Genomic DNA, 27,280 nt, shown 5'->3' with positions numbered 1-27,280 from the left:
CGTTGGGTCTAAGGGAGGGGTAGGGGGTAGGGGGAAGGGGGGCGGCGGGAGTCCTGGTGGGCAGTGGGGATGGAGTCTGCTCTCCTTCTCGCTCTCTCCCCTCCCGCCGGGGGCTCCTTCGGGGAGGATGGGGGCGCTGTGCCTTGGACCCGACCAGGATGCGTGTGTGCGGCCTGGGGCTCTCTGGTCCCCTGGTGTGGTGGCGTGGGCTGCCGGGGGTGGGTGGGCGTCCGGGGCACTCGTGCGCTGGGCTCTTGGCGCGGCCGGGCCTTTGCCCCTCTTCCCTCGGGTGGTCTTGGGGGGGCGGGGGCGCCTACAGCAGCCAGCTGGGGAGTTGGCTGCCTGGGACGGGGATCTCTCTCCCAGTTGTGCCCCTCCTCGGGCCCGGCTGGGACGGGGATCTCTCTCCCAGTTGTGCCCCTCCCCGAGCCCCTCTCCTCCCCCGCCACCCCACATCACACACACTACACATAGGGCACTGTGGGGCGGGTGGAGGCGGTGGGTTTGGCTGGGGGGGTCCCCATTGCGGGATCCCCCGGTGGACCCCTGTGACTGCCCGCCCCACTAGATTTTAATCACAACCTAGACATTAATATACATTTAGGGCCTCGGGGGGATGGGCACATGGGCTATGGGTGGGCGGAAAGGAGCCACCGAGGTGGCCCTTCCTCCATCCCCTCCCTTTGTGACCTCTCTCCCCCCGATTTTATTAACATGTTAGACACTACCACATTTAACAGTACTGCACTACACACATAACACACACACTCACACACACTGAGGGAGTCCTGAGGGGGTCCTGCTGCCTGGCAGCAGTGGGACCCATCACCATCTCATGGCTCCTTCCAGTTTTTAATTGCATTATAAATAGCCCATACTCATGCACACACAACTCAGGCTGGGGGGCAGGGGGGCCGGGGTCTTCCTACGCCCTCGTGTCCCGGGATGCACACGGGGCTGCGGGGGGTGGAGGTTCGGTGCCTGCCTGGAGTCCTGTGTGGGGTGCTGCTGGGCGCCATCTGCCCTGGGGGCTGCCCTCGGTGCCGCATCGGGGGGCTGGTGAAGGGCAGGGAGAATGTATGTGGTTGTGTGGGTGTGTGTATGTGGAGAGGCTCGGGTCTGGGGCCCACCAGGCCCTTTACTCCCTGGGCTGCCCCTGGTGGGGGCGGGGTAAAGAGGGTTTTTTTTTTTTTTTTTTTTTTTTTGGGGGGGGGGGGACCTGCGGACATGTTCTTGTCCCTGGGGTGCCTAGCCTTGGTGTTGGGTTGGCGTGGCCCACGGTGGTTTTGCCTGGGGCGGTCGGGCCCCGTCGGGTTCCTGGGTGGGGCTTTGCTGGGGGGAAAGGGTGGCCCTTGGGCCTGTGGGGCGCCGGCCCTCCGTGCGGCCCGCGCCACAGCGCCCGGCGCCCGCTGGGCCTGCTCGCCATCGCCCTGGGCTGCCCGGTGCCCCTGCCCCGTCGCGCCCCGGGTTCCGGTCTGGGGACCCCTCTGCTCTGGTCCGGGTGGGCCGCTGTTCTGTCTGCTTTGGCTGTCCCGGGCTTGGTACTCTGTGGATCTGCTTGGCCTTTGGGGCCTCGGGCTCCCCCCGTCCCCCGCTGATGCTTCGGGGTGCGGCGTGATCACGGCCCCCTTGCGGGTACACATTTCCTCCCTGTTGCATGGCCACACATGCATATTAACACGTGCATGCTCACAAACGTGCTCGTCTCTCCATCCGCTTCTCACTAGATGTAGCTGATGTTTGTGTGTTGGTACGTTCATCTGCAGGTACGTTTGATGACTATTGTAATTTTTTATATTATCATCATTCTATCTTTCTTTCGGTATCATGTAGTACTGTGGTAGTTTATGTTGTTGTTTTTTTTTTTGTGATATGTTCTGGGCAGCATAGACAACTGTTATTTCCACATTTTAATCCTGTCCTTTTCTCCCTTTTTTTTTTTTTCTCTCTCTCTCTCTTCCTCTATCTCCCTGTCAGGTTCGGCACTGACATATAAGACTAAAGAAAATAAGATTACAATAAAAATAATAAAAATATCAAGGGCAGCCATGTATATAACATGTCTCCCTTGGTAGAGCAAATCTGTCAAGCAAAATATGGCACACAGACCACCGTTCTGTATGTTAGGATGCTGGACAGGACAGGGTTAAAAAAAAAAAACAAAAAAACAAATGTGTTATTAAAGTTGAATTCAGTTAGCACCTGCTGTAAAAAGACCCAGTCTACCGAATCAAAGGCCTTATGTGCATCCAGCCCCAATATCACAGCTTGTTCATTTTGAGTAATAATATGCTTAATAATATGTAGAGTACTTCTGATGTTATCACGTGTCTTCCGCTCTTTTACAAACCCCGTCTGATCTAACTGAACAATTTCAGGCAAAATTACTTCCAATCTCCTTGCCAATATTGATGTAAATATTTTATAATCTTGATTTAGCAGACTGATCGGTCTAAAGTTGTCACAAACTAATTTATCCTTGCCCTCTTTTGGGATCATTGTGATCACAGCTTCTTTCCAAGAGGAAGGGATCACACCATTTTTCAAAACCCAATTGAATGCCCGCAGTAGAATCGGAGATAATTTCTTTAAGTAAGTTCGGTACCATTCTCCTGGATAACCGTCAGTACCTGGGCACTTGTTCATCTTAAGTGATCTTACTGCCTTCTGTAATTCCTCACTAGTTATCTCCGCAGATAGGTTCTTATTCTGTTCATCTGAGACTTTAGGTAAATTCAATGATTTTAGTAATGTTTCCGAGAAGGTATTATCCCGGGCCTGAGAAGAGTACAAGTTTTGATAATATGTCTCAAAACATCCTCTTATTTCTTCCATTTTATACTTGATTTGTTTAGAGGTTGGATCTTTAATCTTGTATATATCTCTGTCAGCCTGTTGTTTCCTCAATTTATATGCAAGCTGTTTTGTTGAACGGTTTCCTACTTCCTGATATCTCTGTTTTAAAAACATCAATTTTTTTTGTATATCTGCCGAGAGCATTTCAGCAATTTGACTTCTTGTTTCCCTAATTTTATTTATTGTCTCTGCATCTATTTTGTCTTTATTTCTTCTTTCAAGGTCTGGTAGTTCTTGTGTTAGTCCTTTAAGTTGTTTGTTTTTCAATTTTTTCTGTAATGCAGATTTGGCTATAATCTTGCCCCTAAGAACAGCCTTGCATGCATCCCATAATATCACTGGAGATACTTCCTCGTTATCATTATCATCCAAATAGGTTTGTATTTCTTCCTCCAATTCGTTACTCACGTGACCCCTAAGTATACTTGTATTAAGCCTCCATAGTGAGACCAATTTCTCCCTATTCACCTCCAAATTCAAATAGACTGGGCTATGATCTGAGATGTCCATAACACCAATTTTACAAGACGTCACTCTACCAATGTCCTTGTTTAACATAAAAAAATAATCAATCCTAGAATAAGTCCTGTAAGCCGCAGAGTAGAAAGAGGAGTCTTTCATTGTGGGGTTCAGTTCCCTCCATACATCACATATTCCAAATTCTCTCAGCGTCTTTTACAATCGATTACTGTGGGCACTGGTAGACTTACAGGCTATTCTGGAAGTGTCTTTTATAGGATCTAATTTCAGATTGAAGTCCCCACCACTAATCAACAGCCCCTGGGCCTTGGTTATCATTAGATCAATGACATGCTTATAAAACGCCCAGTTTGATGCTGGAGGGACATATACATTAAAAAGGGTGACCTCAGTGCCATCCAGTCTACCAGTGACCATCACATACCGTCCTTCTTTGTCAATTATTTCAGAAATCTTTTCAAAAGAAACATCAGTTGAAACCAGAATTGCCACTCCCCTCCTACGCCCTGACTCATATGAGGAAAAGAAAACTTGATTATAACCTTGTCTTTTAAGTTTCAAGTGTTCCTGGTTTGTTAAATGCATCTCCTGCAGGAAAAGAACTTTACCTTTATCCCGCCTCATTTTAGTCAAAATTTTAGCTCTTTTAATCGGGCTTGTGAAACCCTTTACATTGTATGAAACCACTTTCAGTAGCGAAGATCTTACTATTTACACCTTTGCGTTTGGACCATCGATCTTACCACTGTACCCCGGTTGTTACCCAAAAACAAATTAACTGTAACCACAACAAAACACATAACCACAACATACAGAACTTGTAGAACAGATGCTTCAACCGAAGCAGGTAGTTGGAACAAAAACTTGACTTCCAAGGCAGGGGTCGTCCTTGTGACCCTCGGTGTATCCCGTTGGTAGGTGGGTTTGGGAAGGTAATCCCCACACCTCTCTGGTGTAGCCCCCCCCCCCCCCCCCCCCCCCCCCCCCCTTGATGTTGACCGTTCTTGGCGGCTCATCCATGCAGCAGCTCCCCAGCTCTCCTAGTCCGCAGTGAAAATGAATCCTGACTTTGGATTAACTTGGCATTTTCTCCGCATAACTACAGTCAATGTATTATTCCTTCTTATGCATGGCCCGGTGGGAGAAACTCACTCTTTCCGAAAGGCAGCAAGTCTCTTCTTGTAACTATCTCTTGATGCATCCTCCGTCCTCTTCTCGCCGTCCCTGGCCTTAACTCTCTGCCACATTGAGTTCATGATTTTGACCAAAGCAGTGGTGGGTCTCTGGACTAGTGACACAACAAAACCCCTCTCCACCATGTCTTTCGTGGCTTCTTCTGCTGAGGTGTAAATGTGGGTTTCCCCTCGAAAAACACTCTCAACTTGGCAGGGTAAGGGGTTTGGAAACGGATCTCTTTATCACGTAGCAGTTTTTTCACCTCTGTATACTCACGTCTGCGTTTTAGGACTTCCGGAGTGTAGTCGTGGTCCAATATTATCCTCTTCTCCTTGTAGGAGAGACCCCGTTTCTGCCAGGCCAGCCTCAATACTTCCTCTTTAACCTTGTAGCTCGAGAACTTGACCACAATAGAACGTGGAGGGGCGTTAGGCGGTGCTTTTGGTCCGAGCAAGCGATGTGCTCTTTCAATGTTTAAGTCAGTAGACTGAAGAGTATCCAAAGCCCGTTTCAGCAAACTCTCCACAAATGCATCCACTGACCGCGAGTTGTCTTCTGCGCCCTCTGGCACCCCGTAAATGCGTATATTTTCCCGTCTTGATCTCCACTCCAAATCCATTAGCTTAGCATCTAGTTTACTCTGTTGTTTAGCTAGCTCCGTCACGGCTTCTTCTACCAACATTGCTCTTTCATCCATGTCACACACACGGGCCTCGACTTCACTCATTCTGGTACTAATATTCCTCACTTCCTCTTTTAGTTCCTTAAAGCTCTCGGCGTTTTCCCGACGCGAGCATTTCAATTCGCGGAGGATTAGCTCCAGATTAGCATCATTAGCACCACGTGTAGCTTCCGAGTCAGAATGACTGCTACTAGCGTCCTCCTCCGGGAGTTCGATCATTGCGGTTGCTAAGGGCTTCTTAACAGCAGAAGTTGTACTCCTGTATTTACACTTAGGCATAGTTATCTTGTCTGGTTTTGCGTAGTTGCACTTTGTACCTTACTATGCCGAGAGAGTTAACTTTTTCACAAAATAACTTCTAGATGTAAAGGAGAAAAGATATTTAACAAGTTCAACTCTTCTTCTTCAACTTCTTTCCTCAACATGATGTTTCAGATAAAAAAAAATAATATTCACCATCCTCCTGTAAATCTTAAACAGAAATCTAAGTAAGATTACATATCTTAGATCAAGATGATGTTTTTTTAAGTAAGATTTTTCTTCTTACCAAGCAGTTTTTATGTTAGAACATTTAACATATTTTAAGTGTTTTGGTTCTTGATTATGGTAAATGGTCTGTACTTATATACTTTTACCCAAAGCGCTTTATATATACGTCACATTAACCCATTCACACACTGATGGCAGAAGCTGCCATGCAAGGCGCTTAACCATGAACCATCAGACGCAATTAGGGGTTCAGTGTCTTGCTCAGGGACACCTCAACATGAGCTCAACTGGGCTGGGATTGAACCGGTAACCCTTGGGCTACAGGATGACCACTCTGCCCACTGAGCCATGCTGGCCCCTGAATAATATGATAAATTAATTAAGTATATCTTCATTATAATATCAATAGTTAAAAAGTTGTTTCTCTGAAATAAATTAAAAGTACATCAATGCATCATCACACATCTTCCACAGTTTCACACATCTCTCATCAGTTTCTAATAAAGTAGCTGTGACATAGCTGTAGGGAAGTTATTAGTCATATTTATAAAAAACACCAGCCACAGCAACTTGCAGCTTATTTATTTTTATATTCAACACTTCTTTCTAGACATGTTAATAAAAAAAGACGAGTAATATGAATTCTCCTCAGATGAGACTGTAAGTCCAACTATAGGACCCCTGTTGGCTTGTTCGGTCCTTTGTCTAAACCATGTATATATGGGATAGAATGACATGATGATTAGTCTGAAAACAGTTTCTCTCTAATCTCTCTAACAGGACCTCAGCTTTCTGTGTCTCCATCATGGCTGAGTCCTGGATCCTCGGTAACTCTGAGATGTGAAATTGAACCTCTGTCTGCAGGATGGAGGTTCTACTGGTATAAAGCTGTTCCTGATCTGTTACACAAGAACTACAGTTATGATCTGCTGTCTGGTAGCACTGCTGGGACTGAACATGATTCCTACATCATTCATGGACAAACACACACAGCAGGATATGTGTGTAGAGCTGGAAGAGGAGACCCAGTAGATTATACTGATTACAGTGAACCAAACTTTGTCTGGTCTGCAGGTCAGTGTGTTTTATTGAAGAGTTGTTACATCCTCCCATTGTTTCTGTTGCTGTCGAAGACAAACATCATCAATTATGCATGATGAATGAAATTAGATACAGAGGTTGAGACTCCACTCTTCCATGCAGTCACAACTTTTAACTTAGATATTTATATATTAATATATAAATATGCAGATACACTACCAGCCAAAAGTCTGGACACACTTTCCCATTAAATTTAATGAAAATATGTGTCCAAACTTTTGACTGGTAGCAGATGTATAATTGCTGTGGTTAGATGCGTACGTACTCTTACTGAGGGATCTCCACCTCCAGACCTCTTGTACCAGTGTCCTGCTGGTTATAACGTGTATCTCCATTAACCTAAGTATTGGATAAAAGCTAAATATCGCAATAAAAGTACAATAATGAAAACACGTACATTTCGAAAAATTTTTTGAACATTGCTAAAAAGTTTTTACACTCTCATGAGGTGGTTTTTCCAGACGTGTTTATATAGAAGTATATCGCAAAAGTGTAATTGAAACACTTTTCTCGCATTTACACTTCACCAGACGTGACGTAGCGGGTCATGTGACCAGTTCAATTCAAATAAAGACGGTGCAGTATGAGCAGACGCAGGAGGAGACGGAAATCTTTTTACAAGTAATTAAAGGAAAGAAATAATCATCATCCTTAATAGCAAACAACGACGAAATGCAGTTTTACAAAGATTTAGAACTCTCCTTCCTCCTCAAAGTGGAGTCTCGTGGGACGAGATTTTACTAGAATAACGGCTAATGTGCTAAACACCATTCAATGGAAAAACCTGCAAATTACAATTGCACTTTGTCAAAATGTTAAAAATATTACTTTTATTTCACGAAAAACTGTAATGGAAACGCAGCCACAGATGTTTCCCTGCTGCAACACACAGAGAAACACTAAAAACCTGCAGGAAAAAGGCCCAAGAGCTTGGGAGTTTGTTTTCCCTGGTCTAAAGTCTCATAAGATGAATACAAAGTATAGTCGACCCTTGTAGCGTATGAAAGTAAAACTAAGTAAATAATGGTAGAGCTGAAGGTGAGTCCACATGCAGACTTAGACAAGATTAACAGTTTTTATTAGAAACAGACTGAGTCTAATGCAGCGGTGGAAGTCGGGCAGGTGTGGGGTAACTGCTCAGGCGTAGCATCAAGGATCAGGCTGTAAAAGCTTGAGACTGGTGTCTCTGGAGGCTGTGGAAAGATTCCAGTGAGGACTGGAAAAGAGAAAGATTGGTCAGTTAAGAGGGAACTCACAAAGAGCAATTAAATCAGGACTAGAACGTAACTGACAGTAGAACAGAGGTAACAATCTAGCAGAGAAGTGGTGACTGAGGGTCTTTATAGCAGAGGAAGTGATGAACAGCTGGGCGAGCCGCTGCAAACCTGAGGCCACTCCAGTAATCAACCCAAGCTGAGGAAAGACTAGACTAGGACTGCCCAGGAACTGGGTTCTATAATAATTTATATGATTCATTAAAACTGATAGGGTTTGTGTTCTTTTTTAAGGCAGAGATCTCAGTTTGTCTGAATTACTGTAATTATTGAACTGTTTTTATTCATCTTCAGCTGTTGAAAATGAAATCATGTGAATGAATAAAACCTCTGAGATGTTTGTCTCCCTGTTACTTGTGTTTCAGGTTCTCACCCAGCAGCATCTCTCACAGTGAGTCCTGACAGAGAGAAACACTTCACTGTTGATGATATCTCTCTGATCTGTGGAGGAAGCTCTGCTGAGTGGAGAGTGAGGAGGTTTCCTGGAGGAAAAAGCTTTTCAGACTGCTCTTACTGGGGGACGATGACTGGATCTACATGTAGCTTAAACAGTCGTCTGTACTGGAGAGGAGTGTACTGGTGTGAGTCTGGATCAGGAGAGTTCAGTAATGCAGTCAACATCACTAGAGGAAGTATGTTCATGTTATTTTGTCTTGGATTTAAATTATTTAAACCGAGTTATTTTACTTATTATTTTTTTTTTTTTACTGTAACATGTTATTAACATAAGAACAGATTTGAACATTTGTGTTCAACAGAAAACTCATCATGTCTGATCTAAACTGAAACACAGATCAGCTGAAGTTGTAAATAAAGTACTTCATGAAGTATTTTGAAAGAACATGAAGGAATTGTTGGTATTTTGTTATAAATATGTAGTTGGTATGAAAACAGTTTCTCTCTAACAGGACCTGTCCTCTCTGTGTCTCCATCATGGCTGAGTCCTGGATCCTCAGTAACTCTGAGATGTGAGATTAAACCTCCGTCTGCAGGATGGAGGTTCTACTGGTATAAAGCTGTTCCTGATCTTTTATACAACTTGTACAATTATGATCTGCTGCCTGGTAGCACTGCTGGGACTGAACATGATTCCTACATCATTCATGGACAAACACACACAGCAGGATATGTGTGTAGAGCTGGAAGAGGAGACCCAGAGTATCACACTGGTTACAGTGAAGTAAAGTTTCTCTGGTCTGCAGGTCAGTGTGTTTCTGTTCTATAAATGAGGACAAGTTATTTTTCCACTTTGATTCTAGCATCTTTTCATTCTGAGACTGAGTCTATATTCCATCTATTTCTATATAATCTATCGCTCTTTTGGGGAGGGATGATGTTTCAAGGTGAGAGGCAGTTAGTTTTTAGACAAGTTACCAGTAAAGAAAATATATTTTACTTTAAAACTAATGTTGATGATAAATTAAATGAAATTAAATGAAATTAGAAAAATACATTTGTTCTTATTTTAAGATGATTCTGATTTTCATTGTTGTGCATGAATGTTTTCATTAAATACTTTAATGTTTTTTTAATGTTTAACTGAATAACATGAACGTCCCACAATTGTGTGTGGGTCCTTTTTTGTAAACACACACTGGTAGGAGTATGAATATTAATATGCTTCTTTATTCATCATTCATCATTCATTTGCAAATGGCTTTAATATATACTGTGTTAACATGTGGTAATTTTTGGTTTTGCATAAATGTCTCACATTTCACATCATTTCTGTGGTTTTATTTTTGTGCTGTTGTGTCACAGTTTCATGTTTCTCCAGATTTGGTGCATATAGCAGATTCAGATTTGCTGTGGCAGTAGGGACATTTTCCCACCATGTTCTGATTTAAACAAGCCCCAAAAGTTGACTATAATTGGTGTATTATGCCGGTTTTTGTACGTACGCCAGCTTTATGAATGAGACTCCTGCTCTGAAACAGCAAGTGGACGTGAAAGGAGAGAAGCTGCAGATGCAGCATGTGCATTACATGCTTCATGTACTAAGTAGCTTTTGTCTGCAGAACATTCGAACAATAATAAATCTAACATTTGTATACAAGTTATATCTGCTTACACATAAAAAGAAAGTCAGAACGTCTGCCTCACTGAATCACTGAATCACCACACTGGCTGTCGGTTATCTGTTAATCAGCTTTTCTGTCGCTAGTTCTGTCTCTCTGGTTGCATTTTTTTATGGTTCACCTAAGAAGGAGGAAAAAAAGTGGTTCATAGTTCACACTGGAACAGATTTACCCAACAGTATTGTTTTTGGAAACCCCTTATCAACATTTATCAGTCTAATGTTAAACAGAACCATGGCACTGTTACATGAAGCTGAAGAATGAAACATGCTGATAACAACAGCGTATTTCAGTTAGATATTGTCTGCCTTTATTTCATATTCAGGATTAACGGGGTTTGCTGGTGACACAGCTGTAAAATCAACTACTCAGCCATTCAAACATCTATGAAGATAGATCAGGTTCAGGTTTTATAATATAAATCAGAGCAGGACCCTTCTCTAACGAAGTAGCTGACAGGTGGTGGAAATGTTTTATACTTCAGATATGCAGGGGTGTGTCTAGAAAAGTTTTAAAGGGGGCCAGGCAGGGGTACTGACCAGGAAAAGAGAGGAATAAATGAGATTTTTTTAAGGTCCAGATTTTATGTAATATTGAACTGATTATTACGACTAAAGTGATCAGGTCAATTTACATTAAATATTTGTAAGCATTTACTTGCACTTTCTGTTGATACAATACAGTACAAGCAGGCATATTTAATCCCCTCGATTTTTGGCTTTGGGGTAGCGAGTGGTGCAGCTGATCATTCACGGCCAATTGTTGACGGCTGGTTCATGTCTGCCTTTCAGCGATGGAAAATAGTAACAGGTTTAAGATCTCTTTCTGGAGATATGGCCTGGTGCTTGTTGCAATTTTTTTACTTTGGTGCTCAGAGGGTTATAACAACTGAAATGAACAATGAAAAATCAAGAAGAAAATATCTCAAACTTGAAAAAAAACACATGATACTGAAAATGTAAAATTAAAGTTTATTTAGAAAATATTAAAAATAATCCCACTGAAATTCAAATTAAAATAACATTCACAGTAAAAATGAGACTTTCATTTTTAGCTTAAAATTTTTCAATTTTAAAAGTTTCATAAAAATAAACATTATGACGGTGATTTAGCTCCATAGCTGGCAGGTCTGTGGACAACGCCAACAAATACAGAAGCTACAGATGAATAAAAATAAATCCTGAACATTTAATCTTAGAATAATTACTCGTACCTTTAAAAGATGGATGTTTAAATGTAAACAGTTTATCATTTGAAACATACTTAAAATTTTTAAATCAGAAAATATAATTTTGATCAGCTTGTGTAAATATGAGCTCTGATCTTCAACTAAGTAAAATATAAACCAAATTAATATTTGAAGTGAAGTATTTTTTAATAATTCTTTGTTTATAGAAATCTCATTACATGTTTGTTTTTCAGATGTTCATCCAGCAGCGTCTCTCACACTGAATCCTGACAGAGTTCAACACTTCAGACCTGAATCTGTTTCACTGATCTGTGGAGGAAACTCTACTAAGTGGATGGTGAGGAGGTTTACAGAATTAGGTCATCTGTCACGCTGCTCCTACTGGGGGACAATGATTGGATCCTCATGTAACATGAACATGAACTGGTACGACAGTGGAGTTTACTGGTGTGAGTCTGGATCAGGAGAGTTCAGCAACACAGTCAACATCACTGTACAAAGTATGTTATGATCTTTTGTCCTGGATTTTTGTTCTTGTTTTGCCTTTTTTAAATATGTTTAACACACACTGTTTACTACATTTAATTACATACCATAACATGGACGATACTTTTAACTGTCACTGATACAGTGCAGCAGGATATATTTTATGCTTTAGTGTTTATTGATAAAAAATCTATTCTATGCTTTAATAGATTAAATAAAAATCTTTTTTTTAAAACAATTTTATCATTTCCATCACAACAAAGCAGCATCAAATTATTGACTATATGTTTGAATTAATTCAGTTTATCTTTTTAAACCTTTAAAACAATAAATATTTATTCTTTCTGACAAATTTCCCAATATTTGTGTTATTAAAGTGTTGTTCCTTAATAACGTCATTAATAAGAGTTTCGATGTAATAATGTCTAAATAATGCTACAAAAAGACACACTCTGACTTTTAATCTCTGACTGAAATAAACATCACATCAACACCATCACAGCAAAAACTTCCACATCAGTGTTGTTTTTGGCTTCTCAGTTTTAGTTTTAGTTTTAGTTTTTAGAATGAAAATGTTTATTAGTTTTAATCACATTTTAGTCATTTCTAAGTTTGATCATTTTGTCCAGTTTTAGTCGACGAAAACTCAAAAAGGCTTTAGTCTAATTTTAGTCAAATAAAAGTATTAGTCTTTTAACAAATTAATTTAGGTCAATAATACATATTAAAAAGTAGAATCATGGTTGACAGGTTATAACAAGTATTGCAATTCATAAAACAAGTTAACCTGAATGCTTTTGTGTAATAACCAGATCCTTTACCAGACTGAAAGCTTTAGCCGAGACTTTCTCATCAACAGGGATGCAATGCTGCCGTGTTACTTCACTGCTGTTGGGCAGAAACCTTTTATTTCTATATTTCACCTTTTTTCATGAATTGATGCCCTATTTTCATACAAAAATGTCACCCAAGAAAATAGCAGATCTATAAATTCAACATAAAGCAACACATTATGAGCTTGTTGTTTGGTTATTTTCATCAAAAAGTACAAAATTAAAAGGAATGGTTTTAGACTTAGAAGCTTCCCAGCCAACAACACATACTGTTATCAGTTACTCCAAAAAAGCAAAGAACAACATCTTTACTTTGGTAACTGTGGTTTTATTTCTGAGAATTTTCCGAACTGCAATACTCCACCCTGAACATACACATGCCCAAAATATGAGTAATGGATGAGGAACACATGCTCAAGTTGACCTGGTCTGCCAGTGAAATTATGATGTATTGAACATTTTCGTCTTGTAATGAAATCTTACAAACGTCTCGTCGTGTTTTCGTCATCAGAGAACCATGTTTAGCTTTTCCCCGTCATGTTATTGTCATGAAAAAAAGGTTAATCAATAAAATAAATTTGTTATTGTCATTGTTGATGTAAATAATACTTTTCCACAGTAACAGTTTTCATAGAGAGAAAAGTCACTGATTTGTCCTCGAAACCAAACGTCTTTGTTCATTAAGAGAAATGAAGTTGTGGCAAGACGAAATGTGAGCATGGGAAGAATAATTCCATTTTCATTTGGTATGGGAAAAAAAAACACAATTTATTAGGCCATTCTGCACACCAAACAAACTTCATCCCTCTGGGCCCTCATTGAACAACGAGAAAATTCTTCACTTAGAAGAACAACAATTTGACAGGAAACGATTGATACAAACAAGAGAAAAACAGTGAATGTTAGGTGCCCATGATTCACCTTTGCACACAAGAATAACAAAATGCAGAAGGGAGCTAGTGCTTCCTAACAGAAGTCACTGATCATAGCATAAAAACAACTTCTTTATGATTTATGAGACTAAGAGTTTATTTGGTTAGAGGTGGTGAGACATTTAGCTGTTTATAAATAAACAAGAATGTAGTTTTAATCTCTCTGATCTCTGACTGAACTTAACCTTCTGTCTGTTTTACAGATGATGATGATGGCGTCATCCTGGTGAGCCCTGTCCATCCTGTGACTGAGGGAGCTTCTGTCAGTCTGAGCTGCAGACGGAGAAATCAAAACACACTTTCCAATGTTTCTTTCTATCACAACGACAAACTTCTCCAACATGATGGCAGAGAGGAGCTGAACATCTCTGCAGTGTCACAGTCAGACGAAGGTTTCTACAAGTGTCAACATGCAGGAAAGACGTCACAACAGAGCTGGATGTCAGTTACAGGTGAGCAACACAAACATTGTTCTGACTGAAATAAATACATCAAGTTTGTTTTCTTGCTGTGGCATTTTGTTTCTGTTAAAATCTGAAATCACTTTTTTTCTGGAAACACTGAGAGAATTATGTTCTAAACCCTTCATATAAATAACATTATTACTTTCTGTTGTGTTTCCAGCTGTGTCCAGACCTGAAAGCTCTTCATTTCCTGTGCTGTTAATGGTTGGATCAGTTATTGGAATCATATTATTGATTTTCCTGCTCTTGTTGTGTCTCTGCAAACAGTCCAAGGGTGAGACCCTTTTTACTCTTTAATAAACCAAATATTCAGAGTTATTCTGATGTTATACAACAAACCAGCAGTAGAACAAAATGACCTACAAAGTCCTTTAACAACTAATGTCTTTTTTACAGGTTTATGCTGCATCAGGTCTGTACATCATTCTTTCATTTAACCCCATCTCCAACATAAATCCTCATTATTTAACTTTTCTGTGTTAAACATTGTGTATTTATGATGTTTTAGGTGGATCCAGTCACAGAGCAGCAGTCAGAGCTCCAGTTCACATCCTGGAGTCAACCAGAATGAAACTAACCAGTACAGCTCTCCTCTCCACGGTCAGGACTTACACTGATTCACGTTTAATACAGAACTCTTTATTTACATGAACATTTATTATGTGTCATTTTACTGATTTTTTAACATCACTAGTATATTTATTACTTATAATAATGAAAATGAACATCTAAAGGCTTTGGATTTATACACTTAACAATTGTGTTTAACAAGGATCAGACTTATATTTATTAAAAAAAAAAAATCTTGAATTAAAATGAACTTGAACTTAATCTGTCTTAAGAAACCAGAGTGTTTTCCAGCATCATTTCTAAACCATAACCTCATGTTATTATGGGTTTACTGTATAAACAATAAAGCCATAATGGTGAGAGATTTATGTATTACTGTCCATAAATACCTCACACTCTAAACTGTACAGTTTTTGACTTTAGCTTCAAACTAAATAAGAAAAAACAACAAATAAATTAAAAAACAAAGATTATAAAATGAGAATTTTCTTTGGACAAAATATTATGTTTTTATATGATTTATTTTTTTCTCTTTTATTTCCAGTAGATGATGTTTGTCTCTATGAGTCGATCAAACCCACTGAAAGGAAATAAAATGTAAAAATGATGTGATTTCAGAAAACTTGTAACAAGTGACTGATGTGGAATTATGAAATGTTTCAGATGCAGATGAATCCAGAGATGTCACATACTCTCTTATTGAACTGAAACATTTTGGGAAAAAGAGTGAGTTACACCAACACACACACTGTTTAAAGGAGGAAAAACAGCTCTGAAGGTTTTGAGCTTCGTGTATTTTAGTGGATGAATGTGAGTGTGTTAACAGGGAGGCATCATGAACCAGAGGAGAGTTGTGTTTACTCTGATGTGAAGACAGGAACTGCAGGTACAGTCAGTGTTTGGACTGAAACGTGTCATCATGTTGGCAGCTGTACGATTTATACATGTGAAGTGTATGAATTTAATAGTTTCACCCTGCAGTCACTGTTGCAGATCATCAAACATGAAAATAGTATAATTTTTCCTTCACCAGCTGGATGGTGATTTTTGTCTCACACACACAAGAAGGAAGAGTCATGTTGAATGTCACCATATCATTTTAGATTTGTCACAGCATGTAATTTATCAAATAATCTTAAAATCTTATCTCTCAAAAATCCTCCTTATTTGACATGTTGCATTTATTAACTAACAGTTTTCATTTAATTAGTAAAAGACAGATTGTCATTTCTTGGAGAAGATGTTTTTTTAAGCCTTGTTTGTTAAGATGGTTTTCAACTTTTAAAGATGATGTTTCAGGCAAATATCTGACTGAGATAATCTCCGTTCACAGGAAAGTGGAGTCCTGCAGCAGCTGATGCAGCAGTTTATTCTGAGGTCAGATTAGGAGCAGCTCTGGATAACAATGCTGCCATGTAGGCTGCATGCTGTGCTGCTTCATTCAGGAATATGAAAGATGGAAGAAAACTCACAATAACTGTCAAAAATATCAGACATGCTCAGTAGCTTCTGTTTTTATGTTATGAAATTACCCTTTAAGCTCAAACTCTTCTTTTTATTATTGTTGAGTCACTTAGTAACGTTAGTTTTAGTTATATTTGAATCAGGGGTGGGACTTTGACATGTTAATTACAGTTAATTACAAAAAATGAACTCTTTATAAACTTTAAAGCTGCATTTATATTCATGCTGGGTCTGCATATGGTAGGGTTCAGTAAAGATGATGCCACATATGGTTACGGCCTTGTGTTGCAGTTCCTCTGTTAAGGTAAGGTAAATTCGGCAAGAAGCCCCAGAAATCTGGAAGTATATAATCACAAACCGACCAACCACAAGGAAGTACTTCAGTGTAATCATGCTGCAAGCAGGGGTGTTTCAAATTTAAATGCAATTAAATGCATTTTTTCAGACATTACTAGAGCTTGCGTTTAGAATATTAATGTCTGTGTCTATCAGTCGTCCACTAAAATACATAAAAAAATTAAAAAAAATAAAAAAGCTTCTAGCTTTAAGATCTTTTTAGTGAATTAAGTAATTATATCAGAAGCGCTTTGTAAATTTTATTTTTACCTTGATGGAATTTGTTATGTTTCATGTAATATAAATAAAATGGTAGAAATAAAAAGCTGATGCAAAGTTATGCAGCTATGCAGAAAGTGTAACCATGTAAAAAAACTGCTGTGTTCAAAGTTGTCGTAGTTCTGTTTAAAAAGGAACCAGAGGTTGGTTTTATTAAAAAGAAGAAGTTTTGTAATCCTGTGTTAGATGTCTCCTTGTTCATCTTTAATGTCAATACAAATTAGAAGACTCATTAATTGTGCAGCAGAATACAGCAGACCTACATGTGTTATTTAACTGACTAATGATTATTAAATTATTTTAAAAAAAGTTTATATCATTGTCGTTCAGGGTTGCTATAGGTTACAATCGTCCACCACAACCACTGCTGCCAGAAAAAAACAAAGAATAGATGGTTACGTTTTTTATGCAGACTCTGTCCTCTCTGTCAGAAGCAGCACAGTAACAAGGTTCAGCTCAGCTCTCCTGCTCTCAGTTTAACATCAGTGTGTTGTCTTACGCTCATCTGCATTCCTACTGGCTGCACCTGTGAGGATAAAATCAGCTAAAGCTGCACAAGGTTTCATTGTGATTAATTCACATGGGTTCAATATTTTTTTTTTGTGTTGTAACTATGTTAAATATCCTCAATATGATTACATGAGTTTTTTAAAGGTTCTTACTTAGATATAGAGATATAAGATTGTATGTATATATATAAGATTATATAAGATTGTAGAATATTTAGTAAAAAAAAAAGTATTGCAAAGGGTTATAAGTGAGTAATAAATTCCAAATAAGTAATTTTATTGATCCACTTTTATGTTATGGTTCTTTGTTTCGGCATATATAAATTTAAAAGTCAATATCAAAATAATTACAATAAGGAAGATGATGCATTGTGTAATCTTATCACTGGGTTTGTAATTCCAACTTTTAATGACCTCATGTTCTCTCATGTAGTAAAATGTTATGTTTTTGGGTGATTCAGTCAAGGTAGCAGAGAGAGGCAACGATAGGCTAAACGTATAGTTTTTGCACGACTATGTTCCCATGTTTCGTTGTAAGTGGTGGTAGGACATTATTGTCAAATTAAATGGGACCCTGCGTTGGGAAACCACTGCTGTAATGTAAAGTGCTACCTGAAATTTCAACAATGGCAAGAAGAAGAGGAAATGGGGAAACAGTCTGTAACAGATGGTGTCTCTTTCCAGTCCTGGTATGACAAACCAAACAGGAAGTGACACGTCTTTGCCAGCAGCAGAGACCGCAGATGAAAGATGTTTGCTCAAGCCACAGAGCAAATTTTGTCTTCGTATGGGGTTAAGCCTTTCCACATTCTGATCAACAGGAAAAAATAAGCATGTTTACACTCAGTCTGATGGTTTCTGTGATGTATTTTCTTTCTGCTCATGCCTGAACCACGTAGAGGTTAGCTGGCATGATGAGTTTCAGGAAAGATTTAAAAATGGTGTCAGCAAAACAGATAACAGATCATTTGCAAACATGACCTGGCCAAGAGACCCCAGCAGGAATAAATAACGTACATACATACAAACCTACAACTGTGCATATACAAGGACCACAATACAACAATACAAAAAATGCACCTAACAACGCAGAGCAAGTACAAATATATAAAAATGAAAGGGGGACGGGAGTAGGTCTCAGTATATGGGACAGATCTATATGAAAGAAAAAGTAGTGGACAAATATTTGTATCTAAGTGAGAGTCAGCATCGTCAGCAGGAACAAGTGTCGACAATAATCTGTTGAAGTCTCTGTCTAAACAAAGAAACAGATATCAGAGATGGAAGTTTAAGAGTGTTCTGCAGTGTGTTCCAGTCATTTGCAGCGGAAAAGTGGAAGGCGTGACGGCCGAAAACAGTGGAGGTTTTGGGAGTAATGAGCTTAATAAATTCAGTTGACCTGGTGTGATGAGTGCTGTGAGCGAAGTGGAGAAGAGATGACAGATAGAAAGGTGTCCTGTATAAGATTGACTTGTAAATAAAAAGAAACCAATGATGGAGTCGGTGATGGTGTGAAGGGAGGGCCAGCCCGCCAATTTATAGAGATCACAGTGGTGGGTGTGGAAAGGGGTGTTTCTGGTGAAGCGTATTGCTGAGTGGTTTAGAGTGTCTAATTTTTTAAGGGCTGTGCTTGTTGCCATTTTATAAATGATGTCACCATAGTCAAAAATTGGAAGTAAAGTCAATTTGACTAAAGTGCATTTCGTGGCGTGGGTGAAAGAGGCTTTATTACGGAAAAGAAAGGCTAATCTGGCTTTTATTTTGGCTTGAAGATTATTGATGTGAGTGATGAATGACAGAGATGAATCCAGCCAGATGCCCAGGTATTTATAGGAATTGACATATTCCAAAGCCGTGCCGTCTAAACAGGTGAGAATTGGTAGGGTGTCGGCACCAGTTTTCCAACTGAAAAGGATGCACTTTGTTTTACTGGAGTTGAGGCGAAGGTGGAGGTTGTGGAAGGGCTGCTCTACTGAAGTGAAGCTGAGTTGAAGAACAGCTGCTGCAGCTTGTGGAGAGGGGCCGACTAAATACAAAATGATGTCATCGGCGTACAGGTGGATCCAGGAGCTGCCAGCAGCTTTATCTATGTCATTGATGTAAATGGAGAAAAGGGTGGGGCCCCAAATAGACCCTTGAGGCACACCTTTGGAGATAATGAGTGGTTCTGACATGATATTTCCTGCTTTCACCAACTGGGCACGGTCAGAAAGGAAGCTGGAGAACCAGTCACAGCAGGAGATGGGCAGACAGATATTGGAGAGCCTTCGTAGAAGGATCTTACAGTCAACTGAATCAAAGGCCTTGGCAAGGTCGATAAAGGTGGCTAAGCAGACCTGCTTAGAGTCTAGCGCTGTGATGACGTCATCCAGGACCTTCACAGTGGCTGTTATACATCCATGGCCAGGCCGAAACCCAGACTGCAGATCAGACAGAATGTGGTTTGAGTCAAGGAAGTAGTTTAGTTGTTTGAGCACTAGCTTCTCCAGGACCTTGGTTAAACACGGACGTATTGAGATGGGTCGGTAGCAGTTTGGATCAGTGCCAAAGCCACCATTGAAGAGTGGAAAAGCCATGGCTGATTTCCAGTCAGAGGGGAGGATAGAGTACTGTAAGAAACTCACTACCCCTACAAGTGCACCACATCTGTCTACAGTTACACCTAGAGAGATTTTCATGACTTATGACCCTTCAAAAACAGTAGTTACACATCCAGCTTTAACGAATTGCTCCACATTGGTGGATGCAAAGCTAACTTCTGTTACTTCTGAAAATCACACTGGTAAAGTTTTGAGAGAAGAATTTTCCACTAGCAAGACAAGGAGTAAGTCTTCAGCGACAACACATTCTGTAAATATATCACAGACATCTGTAGTTACATATACAACCTCTAATGCTGTAGTGAACCCGACCCAAACCTTGGGCTTAGATAAAGAAGCCTGTTTGCACATTACCAATAAGGAGAATGTGGTACAGGATTTCACAGAGAATAAGCATGAGTCGCCAGAGACCGATGATGACATCAATGGGTTTAATGAGTTCAGCAGGTCCGAAGCAGCAAGGGAGGATGTAATTGAGCGTGTTCATGCAGTAAAGAAGAGAGATGCCAAGTGGAAGGCATATGGATTTGATTCTACTACTTTACAGATAGCAGACCCATGGGCTGGTAGGAATTTGTGGTTTCTACAGTTGACTCATTCACTAAGATCAGTCCAGAATGTGAGTTGTCCATGTGTAGTGAGGATTCCTGCACCAAGCACATGGCCTGCAATTTTGGAAACAGTGCCGGAACCATTAGATAAAGTTTGTCAGTCGTATGCATTGTCATGGTTATTGTATCAACAGCGATCAGCAGAAGATCATGTGATGGCTGTATCAGTGCATTTATTTTGACCTAGGTTTCGCTATACTTGGTTGAAAGATCTTACATATATGAATTTGCTTGATAAGTATGAAGATGTGAGAACAGCTGTTCCCGATGCTTTAGATGTGAAACCTCAGAAGTCTGACCATTGTTTTTGTTCAAATGATACCTACAATGGCCATGGGATGTTTATGGGAATATCAGACTGTAATTTCTATATGATGCGGCTTGGTGTGGCAGCACATAGAGCTGCTGATGATTTGTATGCTGTGACTTTTCATGCACCGATCCGTACACAAAGCAGAACATTGATGGTTAAAAATCAAACTTTACCGGCAAATGTAACAATAGGAAATTTTAAGGATATTTGGTGGGTTTGGGGAGATAAAGCCTACATATTTTTACCCTATGGATGGACAGGATGTTGTTACATGGCAACATTGAAGCTTCCATATGAAGTTCTCACAGTTCAGAAAGCTCAGGAGTTGGAGCAGGTTCAGTCTAATGTTATTCCTGGGACGAGAAAGAAGAGGGAGTTAGCACAATTTCACAATCTGGAATCTTATCATTGGAGGATAAGTTTGGCAGAAAAGTGGGGAATAGGTATTTTTCCATGGTATGGAGTGACATTTCTAGCAGACCATATTGATAATATTACTTACACCCTGCAAGGTTTTGCCAATGAAACTATCAAAGGATTTGAATATTTATCTAATACACAGAAGAGTCATAGACTGACACTGTTGAAACATGACATGGCTCTAGACTACATTCTGGCTAAACAAGGTGGCCTGTGTGTGGCTTTGAATTTAACAGGCAATGCTTGTTACACATTGATTCCAGATAATTCTGATAACATGACTGGTGTTGTGGATGCTTTAAAACTCATAAGGGATGCCTTTGGACCGTTAGAAGGATCTGGATGGTCTGCAAATGCTTGGTTGCAAGATAAACTGGGTCCAGTAGGAGCTGTAGTAGTTCAGATTCTGATAGCAACACTTTTGGCGCTGTCTGTTATGTTTTGTTTTTGTACTCTATTACTGACCTTTGCTAAGGCTATGATATTAAGATGGATAGGTGTAGTAATGCCTGGTGACCAAGTTCAGATGCCACTGTTACGAAGGACTGATGAGAATGAAGTAATAAGGGAAGGTGAACTATTTGAAAGATATCCATTCTGATTTTTACTTTTGCCTCTTATAGTATGTTTGTCTGTTTTATTACTCGTTACTATTAGCTTTGCTTTGCCTTTTTAGTTTGTATAATCAAGTAGGGAATTAGATATCTTATTCTTACTTAATTATTATCTATACTCAACTACATCTATGTTATTCCTCATTTTTATGCTTGAAATATTTTTGATTCAACCTGTTATTATGGCAAAGATACTGGGGACGACCACCTGGTGGGTGGCTAATTATTCAGAGGCCCCAACATTCTGAGTGGACTCAAAAGTACATATAAGGACACTAAACATGGACAGTGAACCCTGACTGTCAACGCGATGACATCTGCGGACTGAAACATCATCACCATATCGGTTTACCCATCCATTCGGTGTTACGGCGGGTCAGACAGGTGTTGGTTTCTGAACCCCACGGTGCAGACACTGAAAATCCAGGAGACTGAGGCAGATGAATTAAAGAAAGGGTTTTAATGAAGACTGGAAATGTGCAAGATGTTCCGCGTTCTGGATCTGAGGACCACAGTGGAGTGCTGTTGACTGGACAGGCGGGCAAGCAGGCAGGACCGGACGTGAGCTTGGTTGGAGCCAGCGACAAGGGAGTGGACCGGGATGAGTGAAACAATCCAGAAGATCGGCAGGCAGACAGGACGGGCAGAATCCAGACACCAGGAGTCTAGAAACAAGACTAACATTAAGAAACATGAACTGTGTTTAAATAGAGAAACTAGAGAGGCCACGATATACCAGATGGGTAACTGGAGGATCCAGCGAGGAGTGAAGAAAGGTCCGTTGGTTAAATACTGTGGTGGTGATGAGAAGATGAGGTTCAGGTGTGATGATCTGCCCAGGTGAGATTATTGCTGCTGCAACACTCCAGGTCGGAAACAGACATGACGCACAAGACAGACAGAGGGAGCCAGACGCGCACACACACACACACACACACACACTAGGATAATCAGGTGACACATATACACAGGGGAGACAGACAGGAACCATAACATTCGGAGCCATATATTTTTGTTTGCCTTATTTTGTTTCAATGTTTAATTATATACTGTACTAATCTGAGTATTAATCTGAATTTGTTGTGATGTCATGTGTGCTATTGCTATGCATTTACTTTTTAGGTAGACATAGCCGGGGTTTACCATTAGGCGAATAGATAATATTCTGTGACTTTTATTATGTGGATACATATGGGTGACCTCGAGTGCTTATTTTTTTTTTGTTTTGGGAGGCAAGAATTGCTAGGCAGGACTTAAGCCCGGAGGGGTCCGATAGGTCGACTAGCCTCTTTTGGGCGTTTTATGATTTCTTTTGGGGCTCTCATATGTGTTTATTTAATTTGAGTCTTATATAGTTCGTTTTTTTCGGGACAGTTAATTCCAGTTCAGAAGGGGGGAATTATGAGGTATCTAAGCATAGCATTTGTATGGTACACACTCAAGTTTTTACCATATAAGGTTCTCTGTCCTACAGTCTGGATTGACACACGAACATGCATTCTATGCAAATGAGCATCCTATAGGCAAACTCTATGATTGGAGGACACAGGACTAAGGAATTTTCTTTGTTTAAACCCTATATAAGACAGAACGACACATCAGGTCTTTAGGTCTTCGTTCTGGTTTTGGGACCTCCAGATTTTGCTGCAGAAATCTGTTTTGATGTCTGAACTTTTGTAATAAACTTCTTTTTATTATTCAAGTCAGCGTCCAGAGACGTTTTTGCCTGAAAGCCAATTTTTCCACATCTCCTGATCAAGATACATCATGACCCAAGTTTTCCCTGTCTCAGGTCCAGATTTGGCTTCAGCAAGTGAGGCCGACTCAGCCTCATTAGATTTTCAGCCTTCTCCATTGAGCAACACACCTTTCTCCTTCACATCTCTCTCCATCTCAGAAGTGCAGGATGAGCTCACTAAGCTGGATCCAAACAAATTTGCTGGCCTTGATGGTCTTCATCCCATGTTCCTGAAAGCAGCTGCTCACATTATTGTAGCACCTGTCACAAGTCTGTTTAATAGGTGTACTGCTGGAGTAGATTTAAGTTTCATTATTGTCTGTTTTGGTAGGAATGGTAATGCCATGGTTGTCAAGTTCCCTGTTCTATTAGCCGCATAGGACTCGTCATTCATATCAGCCTCCATTACTACTAAAGTTACTACATTAATTCTATACGGTGAACTTAGTTTTACACCCTGTGTTTCTTCACTCTCTAACGGCGAAACATAACAAGAGCACTTATAGTCACCCTGATCTTTTAGCTGTATTTTTCGCACTAAAAGATTATAATCTTCTTCAATCTTCACTCTCCTGTGATTGTTGATCAACACGAACTTTCCTAGTGGTGAAACCACCGATAGGTCCAGCTCTTAGCTCATAATTATCTTTCCATTGTACACTTACATTTCCTTCCCCACCAGTGTCTTTTGGACACTGACACGGGAGTGGAACTGACTTTCCCAAGACTACTTCTAGTCTAGTTGTCGTAACATTTTGGTTTGGTCTGTTTTCTAACTGGTCTTGAACCTCTTGGTTCAATTGGACCTTTGGTTAATCCTTGAACTGCTCTGCAGCTCTCTGAAGTCTCCAATGAGTTACATTCCACAGAGACCAATTCAGTTGTCCCCGGGACGTGTTGTAAGTCAACAACTCTGAGTTTTCTCTCCTGGTCACAGTCATTGCCGATATTGTCAGGGATACGTAAAGAATTAACCAGCGCATCCTCAGCATGACCTTGAAAATCTTCCTGTCCGTCTAAGTTTTCTACACACACTCCTTGTTCTCCTGAGTCATCCCCCTCATGACTCTGTAAATGTGGTGTCTCTTCTAAAGGTGCTTTAACACAGTGTGATAAATGGTACCACGTTGGAGACCCCTTAACCTGGGCCGCAGTTCCTGTACTGCGAACAACTTCAAATGGTCCTTGGCGGCGTTCGTTAAACCACTTCCTTCTAAACACCTTCACGAACACCCTGTCTCCAGGTTGCACTGTGTTGCTCCTTTGTTCATCAAGTTTCTCTTCCACCTCCTCGTATTTCTGCCTTTCAGAAACATATATGGATATACTTTTATGTAACGTCGCCATGTACTTAACATACGCACGCACGTCATCTTCCAAAAGGGCTAAGCTTGGACCCTTTCCGCTTGTCCGTAAACAAGGTGTTGGCATTCGTCTGCCTGTCACTAATTCATGAGGCGTCAAATGTAAGTCACGAAGCGCACTAGAGCGACAAGCCATCAAACCTAGTGGCAACACTGCCACCCAATTTAATCCTGTATGTTGGCAGATCTTAAGAATGCGATTTTTCAAAATCCCGTTCATTTTCTCACACAGGCCTTGGCTTTGAGGATGATAGACTGCACCTAGGTGTTGTTTAATGCCTAACTTTTGTAAAACTAACCTCACAGTTTTATCCACAAACTCCTTGCCATTGTCTGAGGATATCCTGTCTGGAAGTCCCTATCTGCTTATGACCTCACGACACAAAAACTTGGCCACAGATTGCGCATCTTTGTGTTTGGTCGGACATGCATCAGTCCATCGCGAAAATCTGTCTACAACGACCAGCATGTAACGTTTACCTCCGACTGGTTTTATCATGTCGACATAATCCATCACCAACTCACGCATAGGACCTGTTCGAGTGGGAACATGAGCTAGTCCATGTGCTTCCTGGATCATGAGATCTAATAGGTCTGGAGGGGCAACTATTAACCCTTCATGATTTCGCCATAAACCAGTAGAGTCCTAAGTGGCTCCTCTATCTCTCCACAATTGTTTATCCATTCCAGGTGCCGACTCCTGTAGTGAGATTACATCTCTAAGAGTGATTTTGTCTTCCAACTCTATTTCTTGGGTGACCAGAAGAATCTTCCCTGGTCTGTTAGCTCCTGTGACTGCTTTTGCCGCTTCATCAGCTCCTTTATTTCCTCGAGTGATTCGTGACATGTCCGCTTTGTGTGCAGCACACTTAGTGATTGCTATTTCTTTAGGCTTCATCATGGCCTGCAAAAGTTTCAGTATCTGCTCGCGATGTTGTATCGGAGAACCATCTGATTATTTAAAACCTCTATTCTTCCATACTGAACCGAATAAGTGACAAACATTATGCGCATATGCAGAATCCGTACAGATTGTCACCCGTTTGCCTTCTGCTAGCAAACACGCTTCAGTTAATCCTACAAGTTCAGCAAGCTGTGCAGACGCTAGCTGCGGCACTACTTCTGCTTTTTCCACAACAAACTCCAATCCCTGAGCTCTTATTACTGCATAACCAGCACACAATTTGTCTCCTATGCGATAGCAGGAGCCATCAGTCCAATACTCCGCATCCGCTTCCTGTAACGGAAGGGCTTGCAAATCTGACCTGAGTCTTGAGAACTTCTCTGCTTCTTGAACACACTCGTGTGGTTCACCATCCTCTGGAGTTGGCAAATGTTCAGCTGGGTTTACTGTGTCACATGTGACCAGAGTAATATCTTCCTGCTCCAAGAGCCTATGATAATCTCTAAGTCTAGACATGGTCAGTGTGTATTTGCCATAATTCAAAATATTTCTCAGACTATGATGGGTAAGAATTGTCACTGGATAACCCATCATGACTGATGATGCTTTATCATACATCAGAGAAACTCCTACTAGTGCTCTGTAGCATAGTGGTAGTCCTAGCTCCACTTCAGAAAATGCAGTAGAATAATAAGAAACAGGCTGAGGTCTAATTCCTGTTCCTGTGGGTTGGCAAAGAACTGCACACATGTATTTCCCTCCAGTGGAAGTGGAGATGTATAACAAAAAGTTTTTGGAGTATTCAGGCAGAGCTAATGCTGGAGCTTCCTGTAGTCAATGTTTGATTGTTTCAAATGCCAGAAGGCCATCTTGAGTCCAAGAAAGATTGCTATGAAGATGAGTAGTTCCAGTATCTTTAATCATAGCTCTCAACGGTCCTGTTAAGCTGGTGTAGTCCTCCACCCAGGCTGATAAATAGCCGGTGATCCCCAGAAATGTCATCATCTCTTGGACCGTCCTTGGCTTTGGAGCTTTTCGAATAACTTCTAGATGACTGTCGGAGATGCTTTGGTGTATTTGGGTTATCGTCTGTCCCAAGTAAACCACTCTCTCTTGGCAATACTGCAGCTTTTTCTGAGAGGCTTTATGTCCCTTCTCCGCCAATATCTGCAGTAGTTTGATGGAGTCTTTGTGACATGTTTTCTGGTCTGGTGAACAGATGATGATATCATCTACATATTGGACAACTGTACTGCTCAGTTCCTGGTCGATCCCTGCCAAGTCATCCTTTAGCACTTTGTTGAAGATGTGTGGACTGTGTTTGAAGCCTTGTGGTAATCTTTTGTATTGGCAGAATTGATCTTTGAATGTGAAACCAAACAGACCTCGGCTTTCCTCACTGAGTGGGACACTGAAGAAAGCACCACAGAGATCGAACACAGTGAAATGTGTAGGTTCTGGTGGGATTTGAGCGAGCAAGGTATGTGGATCTGGTACTTCTGCTGGGTAATCGACCAT

General features: G+C 40.6%; 2 protein-coding genes across 2 annotated transcripts in view; both read left to right on the top strand.

Moving 5' to 3' along the window:
• Nucleotides 1-15,927, top strand: part of LOC121640022 — a 41,481-nt gene extending 25,554 nt beyond the window's left edge. The window contains exons 3-10 of the mRNA XM_041985687.1: nucleotides 8,967-9,260; nucleotides 11,559-11,825; nucleotides 13,780-14,028; nucleotides 14,201-14,314; nucleotides 14,437-14,452; nucleotides 14,549-14,640; nucleotides 15,274-15,336; nucleotides 15,437-15,927. Of these exons, the coding sequence (XP_041841621.1) occupies nucleotides 8,967-9,260; nucleotides 11,559-11,825; nucleotides 13,780-14,028; nucleotides 14,201-14,314; nucleotides 14,437-14,452; nucleotides 14,549-14,640; nucleotides 15,274-15,336; nucleotides 15,437-15,654 (1,313 nt within the window). The 3' untranslated portion in view covers nucleotides 15,655-15,927. The remainder of the gene's footprint in view (nucleotides 1-8,966; nucleotides 9,261-11,558; nucleotides 11,826-13,779; nucleotides 14,029-14,200; nucleotides 14,315-14,436; nucleotides 14,453-14,548; nucleotides 14,641-15,273; nucleotides 15,337-15,436) is intronic.
• LOC121639981 (obscurin-like) overlaps nucleotides 1-27,280 on the top strand; it is a 146,648-nt gene that overhangs the window by 9,237 nt on the left and 110,131 nt on the right. Inside the window, exons 3-4 of the mRNA XM_041985601.1 lie at nucleotides 6,464-6,757; nucleotides 8,424-8,690. Of these exons, the coding sequence (XP_041841535.1) occupies nucleotides 6,464-6,757; nucleotides 8,424-8,690 (561 nt within the window). The remainder of the gene's footprint in view (nucleotides 1-6,463; nucleotides 6,758-8,423; nucleotides 8,691-27,280) is intronic.

The sequence above is a fragment of the Melanotaenia boesemani genome, chromosome 5 (genome assembly GCF_017639745.1).
Source record: "Melanotaenia boesemani isolate fMelBoe1 chromosome 5, fMelBoe1.pri, whole genome shotgun sequence".
Lineage (NCBI taxonomy): Eukaryota > Metazoa > Chordata > Actinopteri > Atheriniformes > Melanotaeniidae > Melanotaenia > Melanotaenia boesemani.
The sequence above is the reverse complement of the archived record's forward strand: the minus strand, read 5'-3'. Positions and strand labels throughout refer to the sequence as shown.